Source organism: Solanum lycopersicum, chromosome 10 (assembly GCF_036512215.1).
Source record: "Solanum lycopersicum chromosome 10, SLM_r2.1".
NCBI classification, from domain to species: Eukaryota; Viridiplantae; Streptophyta; class Magnoliopsida; order Solanales; family Solanaceae; genus Solanum; species Solanum lycopersicum.
Window position 1 is genome coordinate 61702342 of NC_090809.1, and position 10489 is coordinate 61712830.

At 27.5% G+C, this 10489-nt stretch overlaps 1 protein-coding gene across 1 annotated transcript; it reads left to right on the forward strand.

Annotated features, from left to right (window-relative positions):
* Nucleotides 1-352: 352 nt before the first annotated feature.
* On the forward strand, nt 353-3263 carry LOC101263773 (protein VAPYRIN-like). The gene is made up of 2 exons (XM_004249325.5): nt 353-1729; nt 2594-3263. Exons 1-2 carry the CDS (start codon nt 649-651, stop codon nt 3118-3120), a joined length of 1608 nt encoding a protein of 535 aa, XP_004249373.2. The 5' UTR covers nt 353-648; the 3' UTR covers nt 3121-3263.
* The last annotated feature ends 7226 nt before the right edge of the window (nt 3264-10489 follow it).

Consider the following 10489-nt stretch of genomic DNA (forward strand, 5'->3'; position numbering starts at 1 on the left):
AAAAGTACAAAACTAGCATACTTATTCATGAAACAATGCCATTTAAAATATAAAATAATTCAATAAACTAATAAATATGTTGTTTACCTTGTGCTACAAAATGCTTTGATCTATGCCAAAAAGAAAACGACTTCTACAAAAAATAAATAATAAATAAAACTTCTAATCCCTCTTCATTTTCTCTGTGAAATTCTGCGAAAACAGTTTTTCTATCTGATGTAGGAGTGAGGTCTATAACTCGGCGTAAATCATATTTTTTCAATAACTTATGAATTTTACTGAATATATTACGTATAATTATTTGATTTTTTTTTTAATATATGGGTAAACTTTCAAGTAGCTTTCCTTTTTCTTTTTTTTTTTCTTATAAAAAATTAAACTATACAACTATTTCCAATTATTAAAATTTACAAAGTCAGACACCAAAACGAACAAGTCTATCATTGTACTTAACACCAACAAATGGCATTATATCTTTAATTTATAGCCGGCCACTTTAATTATTCTTCCTCTTATAATATTTACTTCACTTCTCACGAATCCATCAAAATTCCTTTTTTTTTTTGCCTTCTCCAAATTCCATGATGGAAACCTGTGAACGTGATCATTTCTAATCTTGTCTAATTTTATAGAATCACGTGTTTGAAGATGGATAGGCTACTAACTCTGGAGCCATCGAACGTGGTTACAATACGACTTGAACCAGGTCAGAGGTGTTCAGGTGCGCTAACCCTGCGTAACGTCATGTACACCATGCCAGTTGCGTTCCGTCTGCAGCCAGTAAACAAGACACGTTACGCGATCCGTCCTCAATCGGGAATCATCTCTCCTCTAACAACAATCACTTTGGAGATAATTTACCGTCTCCCTCCAAACACAACTCTGCCAAGCACTTTCCCTCACTCTGATCACTCATTCCTTTTGCACAGTGTTGTGGCCCCAGGAGCAGCTATTAACAACAAGGCCACTTCCTTAGATATGGTCCCGATTGATTGGTTCACTACAAAGAAAAAACAAGTTTTCATTGATAGTGCTATAAAAGTAATGTTTATTGGTTCGCCTGTTTTGTGCTATCTTGTTAAAAAAGGCTATATGGATGAAATTAGAGAAGTTTTAGAAAAAAGTGACTATAATTGCAAGCCTGTTGACTCAGTTGACTGTGAAGGTAAAACATTATTACATTTGGCTATTTCACAAAGTAGGGCTGATTTAGTCCAATTGTTACTTGAATTTGGGCCTAACATTGAGGCCCATAGTAGATCATGTTCAAGCCCATTAGAAGCAGCAGCAGCATTAGGAGAGTCTTTAATTGTTGAGCTTTTATTAGCAAAAAAGGCTAAAACTGAAAGAACAGAGTACTCTGCTTCAGGCCCAATACATCTTGCTGCTGGAAATGGCCATTTGGAAGTACTAAAACTACTCTTACTCAATGGTGCTAATGTGAATGCACTAACGAAAGACGGTAACACAGCCTTGCATATCGCGGTGGAGGAAGGTAGACGAGATTGTGTTCGTGTTTTACTGGCTAATGGCGCGAGAGCTGATGCGCGAAACGAGGGGAATTGTGATACACCTTTGCATATTGCTGCTGCATTAGGTGATGAACATATGGTACGCGTATTAATTCAAAAAGGTGCTGAGAAAAATATACGTAACAAATATGGGAAAACTGCTTATGATGTTGCTGCTGAACATGGACATAACAAGCTTTTCGATGCTCTACGTTTAGGTACGGATTTAGTATTTGAATATTATGAGTTCGAGTTCAAAATTTTACTATATTATGTGTGTTTTTTAGTGAACTTTTTAGCATATATACAGTATAATACAGATTTTGAACCAAAATTATTGAGTTGGATGAACTTGTAACCCCTTAACTACATTATCCTCTATATAGACTTACTATTATATGTATTTTAACATATTGTAACATGTTACTTGCCTCAATTTTTTCAAGGTTACTAATCTCACTCGTTATATATTGGTAAATTTGTTAACTCTAAAACATAATATATCTAGTATAATTTCATAAGTATGATCCGGCGGAGGATAAGATCAGTGGTGGAGCTAGAATTTATAATAAGAGGGTTCAAAATTTGAAGAACTAGACATACGTACTAACTGCAAGGGGTTCAATCTACTATAATACATATTAAAAAAAATTAACCATATATGTAGTAATATTTTTTGCCGAAGGGGGTTCGGATGTACCCCGGGCTAGCTCCAACCTGGATAAGATATACATAAACTTTACCCTAATTTTGATGGGGTCGAATGGTTGTATCTGATAGATCCTCGCTTCAAAAGAATTTCTATACAGTTTAGTGTAGAAAAGTTCTACACTATTAGATCACCTGAAAAATAACCACATGTAATTCTCCTTAAAAAAATCCCTTAATAACTTGAAAAATAAGATATATTATCTGCTGATAGTGTAGAAATTCTTTATACAGTTCGATCCATGATAATAAGTCAAATGTAATCTTATTTTGCAACTCAACTTCACTTACGTTCTCCTCCACTATAGGACTAAAAGTAACCTATATGACGAGTTTTACCTAGTGATTCTAAATCTTGAATTCGATCTTTATAGGTGATAGCTTATGTGTGGCGGCTCGAAAAGGAGAGGTAAGAACCATCCAACGTCTCCTCGAAAACGGAGCCATCATCAACGGATGTGACCAACATGGTTGGACCGCGTTGCACCGGGCTAGTTTCAAAGGACGAATAGAAGTTGTAAAAACATTAATAGAAAATGGAATTGATATAAATGCAAAAGATGAAGATGGATATAGTGCATTACATTGTGCTGTTGAATCTGGACATGTTGATGTAGCTGAATTACTAGTTAAAAAAGGTGCAGACATTGATTCAAGGACAAATAAAGGTGTTAGTCCGTTACGTATCGCAGAATCGTTGAAATATTCAGGGTTGACTAGGGTGATCATGCAAGGTAATGGAGTGAAAGAACAAGTAGGGGCAAAATTGGAAATGAATATCGCGAAATCGTACGGTAAAATGACTAAAGAAGTCGAAATTATTGGGAGTGTGAAAAAAAGAAGTCATGTGAATAAAAAATCGTCAAGAGTTCGGAGGAGTAGCATTGATAGAACTACTTGATCGAATATGAAAAGACAACTTGATGTATTAAATTTTATCTTATAATTAAGTGATTCGTCGAGCCATCAACGGTAAATTGTTGTGTTAGGTTTTATATAATTGTAACTTTTCCATTCCTACAAAATTATCGTCCACTTATCTAACTTTTTTCTTGTATTGTTGTTGTACCTTTTAGGCCGTGTTTGGTGCGGAAGAAAATATTTTTATAATTTTTTTTAAAAAAAATTTTTATGTACACTTTTGAAAATAATATTTTTTTTTTGTATAAACATGTTTCTTAAGAATCAAGAAAAATGACATTTTTAGTTGAAATAGAATAAATAAATTATATTAAGTGATATTAATTTTACACGCATTCGAGGGGTGTTAAAAATTACACTCTGTAGCTAAGTAAAAATAGATGTGGGTATATATACGCCCACAACTATCATCAGACTCCGTTATTAATCGTTTCTTCTGATCCCCCTACCCAACCCAACACTGTAATATTGTGCTCTCTCATAATATTTATCTAAACTATATATAATTGCTTCTGGATAATATTTTTTCTATAAACATACGAACCACTAAAAAATTAACCATTTATCTTACATAAATTTTTATTTCATACCATATACACCCTAATTTAATGTAACCAACATTTGTTAGATAACCAAAATTTGACATTTTATTATATATATATATATATATATATATATATATATATATATATATATATATATATATATATATATATATATATATATATATATATATATTAAAATCATTAAATTGATGTGTCATATTCCACTTGCTTTGAATATAATATAAACCACGTATTTTTACCAACCAACTAATTATAATGTCCCACACTCAACCTATCCGTCAAATTGTCTCTTTTCTCAACAACCACATAAAAAAGAAATTATAGATTTTAAATATTTTTCATTTTATTCGAAATTAAAAATGAAATTAAATTCAATTACAAAAGATAGAAGATAGTATTTTACTCGAAATTTATGAATACGAAGTTACGTTGGCAAAAAGGTTTGAAACACTTTTTTAAAATTATAATTGAGAGTATATCATAATATGATATCGATTCAAAAATAAAAAAATATTAAACGAATAATTTTCGTGGTCAAACAGACTATTTAAGTTCCATTTGTAAGTAAACTCAATGTATATATACTTCACTTTCATTTGACTCTTAATCCATTTATGCTTTACTTTGTGAACATAATTTTGAATACAAAAACATATAATATATATGATTTTATCACTTTCACCAACCTCACCAAACCCCTCAAACTAAAAGGGAAAGAAAAAATTGTATATAAAAAAAAACACATAAAATGTCACTAATCTTTACCAACTTACTTTGAATTATACATGACTTAATTCAAGTTAATTATATTATATCTCAATACGTCTCTTTTATGTGTAATTATTTTTTATGGATCAAATACTCTTTGAATAATGTTGGTGAAATTTGACTATATAGTAACATAAATGATTTGCTTGCTCCAAATATAAATTTTCTATTGGTTTTGGGTCCAACGTATTATTATATGATATATGATAAGCCTTTTATTTCCATACGGCATTGTATTGTACATGTAGAAACGATAATTTTATGGAAATTTATCAGACATATTCGATTTCAATTAGGACTCTATCATATTTAAATTTAGTTATGATAGTACTGCATTCAAAACCCTGATTTATGTTTATATAATGAATAATATATTTAACAAACATCCTCATAAACTCTGAAATATATTTAAAGACATCGAAAAACATGTGTGACTCTTCTTGACAAACAAAATCAAGAATATCCATTCAAATATATTCTATGGAGGTCCTAATGTCCCCTTGAGTCAAGAAAATTTTTAGAAAAGAAAAATCAAAGAATAAATAAATTAATGTCCGTAATATTTATCAATAAATTTATATTTTTTTATATTTTATTTGTGATTATAATTTATTTTTAATCACCGTAAAATTTTATTATAAATTCATGTATCTTTTGATGGTACTATTTAAAAGAATATGTCAATCAATGTATAGATTTCAATTCTTTTTCTTTTAGGAAAAAAAAATAGAAAGAAAGAGAGAGAATTGGAGTATCATTAAAAAAAGCAATTTTTAAAAGAGACAAAAATAGCTTAAGGGCCCGTTTGGATGGGCTTAATAAAAGCAGCTTTAAAAAAGTACTTTTGAAAGTGCTGAAACTTATTTTTAAAATAAGTAGTTATGCGTTTGGATAAAAGTGCTGAAGTTGTTATGCCAAACGTGAAAGGCAAAAATAAAAGAAAGAGATGTTAGGGTGGTCAACTTAAAACAGCTTATAAGCTAAAAAAAAAAAAGCACCCCTACCCCAGCTTTTAACTTTTGGCTAAAATAAGTTTTTTTTAACTTAAAATAAGCTATTTTGAATATTGCCAAACAGTTAAATAAGTCAAAAACCAACTTTTAAGTCAGTTTGACCAGCTTTTAAGCTAAGCCAAACAGGCTCTAAAACGTTTGCTTTCTAACGTGATGAAATAAGTTATTATCTTATCTAAAAATTTAAAATTTGTAAAAATATAGTTTTAATTATTTATTATATTATCTCTTTTTTTAAAATATAATTTTAATTATTTATTATATTATCTCCTTTAATTTTTCTAAAAATTTATATATCAACATGAAATCCGATATATATGGTTTATACACTATATATTATGATAGGTGAGAAGACATATTTGAGATTTAATTAATTCAGATTTATAGCATACAATTAAAGAAGAAAACATTCCAAATTAGAATAATTTTTTTTCCATATCTAAGATTTAAATTCATGATATTTAATTTTATTTTTATTTTTTATTAAAAAAATGACTTTTTGAGACAATAAACAATCAACCAAAAAAAAAAACTATAAACACCGTTACATTTCGTTGCACCATATTATTTATCAAATATTGCAAATAAAAAATGATATTTAAAAGTACATATTACTTGAATATTCAATCACACCTTGCTTGGTACTTCTCCAAAAACAAATTAATTAAATTAATATAACTAATTAGATACATTGAAGTCTAATTTAAAATTAACATTTCATATATATATTCTAATCGTTTTTGCTAAATCCCATAGCGTTAACATGTTTAATACATCATCACTATATATATAATTTGATTTTTTTTTTGTCTTTTCCCCTTCTTTTGGAGCTTATAAAAAAACACTAAACTAATAATATTTTAATTTATAGTTGATGAATAACATGTTAATTATTTGTTACTTACCTATAAGATTCCATCTAATATTTGAATATTTAATTTTTTCTCTTTTTTGTACTCACTACTAATGCACTTAAATTTTAATATTAGTATTTTTGAAGTTTTTTTTTCTCTAGCTATCAATTATTGTTGAATAAGATATGACCACTCATATTGCATGATTTCACTAAATTATAAAGAAATAATCTATATTATTCTAGTAATAAATTAAAGTCAAGTCTTTATGGCTCGTTTAATATGAAAGATGATATAAAAAAATAGCGAGATAGATAAAAATATTTAATTTTTATCAATATTATTATTATAAATATAATTATTGATAGCCACCAAAAATATCTGACATTGATGGCCATATAGTGGCAAGCATCAACTCCAACACATCTGAGATTCCTCATATCAAAAAATAAAATAAAACAAACACAGAAGAAAATTATTTAACGGGATATAGAAACAATTTAAATAAAAACTAATAATATTACCAACTCACTTGGCTACCAACATGATGTGTTAGGTTCTAATATGATGATTCGAGATTTCTTTATTTTTAATTAAAAATTTTATATTTAATTTTGTGAGCGAATTGAAAAAATCATATTAGATGTGTTGTTATCATAAAGAGGCAATGCAATATCGAACACTGAACAGGTAAAAAAAGGTCAACTAGTGATGTTTACGTTTAAGGTGCAATTTTAAAATTTTAATATGTAATTTTTTTTAAAACGCTTTATAATACACTATAGCAGTGTGATATTGCTCGATATTTTAAAGTTTGATTTTCAATTTATACGATGAGATAAAGTTGGTAATCGCGAGTTCTTCGACTTTACAATGCGAGATTATGATTTCAATAATGGAAAATAAACGATTGTATAATTGAAATGAATGAAAGTACGGTGTCTAGTACATATTGTTGAAAATGACACACATATTTAAATAATATGTATTATATATGGTTGTACTGAATTAAATATTTTAATTTATATTTAGTAGTAAAGGAGACAAGAATATGTTAGTTGGAAGGATTTTTAGAATTTTATGGCGTTATATATATAAAAGTTGCAAAGGTTTTAAGATTTTATTGCTTATATAAACACACACTGCAATTTAGTATTTTAGAAAATTATATTTGATATCTTATTATCTTTTAATAAATATGTCAATGTTATTGAGTATTAATTTTGAAATATTATACATAATATATTTTAATTTCAATTTTTAAAAAATATATATTTTTTCTTAGATTCCTTTAAAAAATTTTATCTTTTTACTTTTTTACTGGCTCGAATTCATCGATCGAACTACAATAGGAATTTTTTTTTGTCGGCTGCAAATGCACGTTGACATGGAAACTAAATGGCTACTATTATATATATAATAATAATAATAAAATATATGTTATATATATATGTGCATGTACGAGAGGGCGGTTTGAAAAGGATTTATAAGTTTTTAAATTGTTGAGTGAATTTTAGAGTTTGAAGTTAAAAAAGTAAAAATAAATTGTTAAAAATTTCGAAAGAATCTGTCAATTTTTTTAATTAAAGGGGTATAATTATTTTTGATGAAGCGATTTTTTTCTGACAAAATGATATCGTGATCTTTTCTTTTTAATCTTTTCTTTTTAATGTCACTAAGAGTGCAACTTCTCAAAAAAAAAAAAATTAATTGAAATCGCTAAGATTTTCTTTTCCTTAAAAAAGTTAATAGAGGCAGGCAATTTGGTCTAACATTTGATCTGCCCCTGCAACATATGTTAAATTTTTAAAAAAAAATCGCTGCGCAGCGATCTAAGGAAAAATATTTTTTTTTGGATGAGTAGTGATTTTTGTGTGTTTTTTTTAAAATAACAAGTCAATTTTATCAGAATCCTTTTGGTTAAATAAATTTAATATATTCTTTTAATTTTTTGATAATTTTTTTTTGACCTTTTAATTTTGCACTAGTGAATTTCAAATTGAAACTAAAAAGGAATTAAAATTTAAAAAAAAAAGTTGTATAAGGCATAAACATGATACACACATTTTAGGAGCGTACTTTAGTTTATATTTTAAGGTGTAAGTGAACATTTAATGTTTACAAGTTTTGATGGTGAATTCAGATTTTAAGTTTATAGGTGTTTGGTTTTGAAATATAAATTTATCGTAATTGTAGAAGTGTTCAACTAAATGTTATAGTTAAAAACTCTCCATTTCTAAGAAAAAGTAAATAATGTTACAAGATTTTATAATCGTTCAAAATTTTTTTATGAAAAAAACAAAAGAAGAATACTAAACTATTATCATGAGTTATTACATAAATATAATAGAAAATTTAAACAGAACATAAAAAAATATGTATTTTTTAAAAAAAACATTAAATTGGTCATAAAAATTTGAAGCAATCAAGTTTCAAACCCACGTTCAAAAAAAGAAAAGATTAAATCCGCCATAATTCAATAATACAAAAAAATAATACGTATCATATTCTGAAATACTCGTAATCACTTGCGAAGTAAAAAAAATCATGGTAAATTTGCTTGCATGATGGCATGGGGGGTGAGATCTCAGATCTTGTATAGTAATGTGAATTCCTTAGATTATAAGGCAAGATGTATATATTAATTGTTGACTTTGTTTTACTAAAATGTTGGAAAACTTCACATCATGAACTGTCTAATTATATTAACGTAAGATGCACCGACAGGCAAAGGTCTTGAAGATAATTATGTATGGGATTAAGAGCAATGAATAATTAAATATTAATATATAGTATATAATATCAAATTAATTAGGATTAAGTTTTAATCATGTTAGTATATTTACATTTGATTGAATGTTCGTTGTATCCAAGTAAATTCATAAGTAATTTTAGTACTGTTAAATAAATTAATAGTATAAATATTAGATCAAGACGAACTTAATTATTTGGAGGGAGATGAATAAAGACGATGATATATGTAGTTAATTCCACCTTTTCTTAAGATTGAGATATAATAAATATTGTTGTTATTGTTGCTCTTTTGTAGCATCTTTCGCTTACATAGGAAAAATTATGTTGTTAAAGCAAATTTACATTATTTAATTAGTTATTTTAGCTATAGTTTGCTATAATTATCACTGACGATTAACATCAACCATTAATTACGTGGGTTGACTTCGAGTTTGTATTATTAGTCGCTTTTGTATAATTCGCAACGAACAATTTTTCGTTTGATTTGTATTTGTATACAATGATTTATATTTGTATACGACGATGATTTCCTTTAATTTTTTTTTTTGTGTTTTATCACCATATACATTCAATATTTTTGTATTTTGTATAAAATATATATTATATTTGTAACTTGTATAACATAATCTTATAACTGTATAAAGTTCATATGTTTATGTTTGTATCAATTCATATTCCGAGTTTTATCATATTTGTATAATTTTTGACTTTGTATTCATTATACAAAAACACGTGAATTGTACAAACAGACCCATGAATTATACAAATGAGATGCGAATTACAAATTATTGCCATCTCACTCTGGATTCTCTCCTCCCACTTCCAATCTTGCTCGAATATCTCCTCCCTTTTCCCAATCTCTCTCGTCATATATATACAAAATACATATGTATACCAGTTACATATATACAATTATCTAGCCGATATACATATACATTTCACCTCTCTTTCGCTCTCTGCCCTCTGTCGCTCACCACTCTCATTGCTCTCTCAACTTCGCTCGCCACTCTCCTCCCTATAACATATAGTTATGAATCGTAATTAGCAAATTATAGCTACGAAATATAATTAAGCTATTTTTGAGTGACTATATGCGAAAGTTCTCCATTTAACGTTGGACTAGACCTAAAATTAATAGGGATGAAAACGGACAAGGAAAGCAAGAGTGAAACACTCACTCTATTTCGTTTTTATTTATTCAGTATTTTCAAATAATTTTTTACTTTTATTTGTTATTTTTAAAATTCTGGAAAAGACAATTATATTTTTTATTGTAGCGAAGAATTATACATTTAGAGCAAACAAGAAGTGATTTTATTGTAGTAAAGAATTATACTTCACTTATTTCAATTATTTTATCTCTTAATTTAACGTAAGCATAAGTATATTAAGGG

Excerpts from the sequence above, each read along its gene's own strand:
- LOC101263773 (XM_004249325.5), top strand. The coding sequence starts at position 649 with ATGGATAGGCTACTAACTCTGGAGCCATCGAACGTGGTTACAATACGA. Across the intron at positions 1,730-2,593 it reads TTTCGATGCTCTACGTTTAG|GTGATAGCTTATGTGTGGCG; the intron begins GTACGGATTTAG and ends CGATCTTTATAG.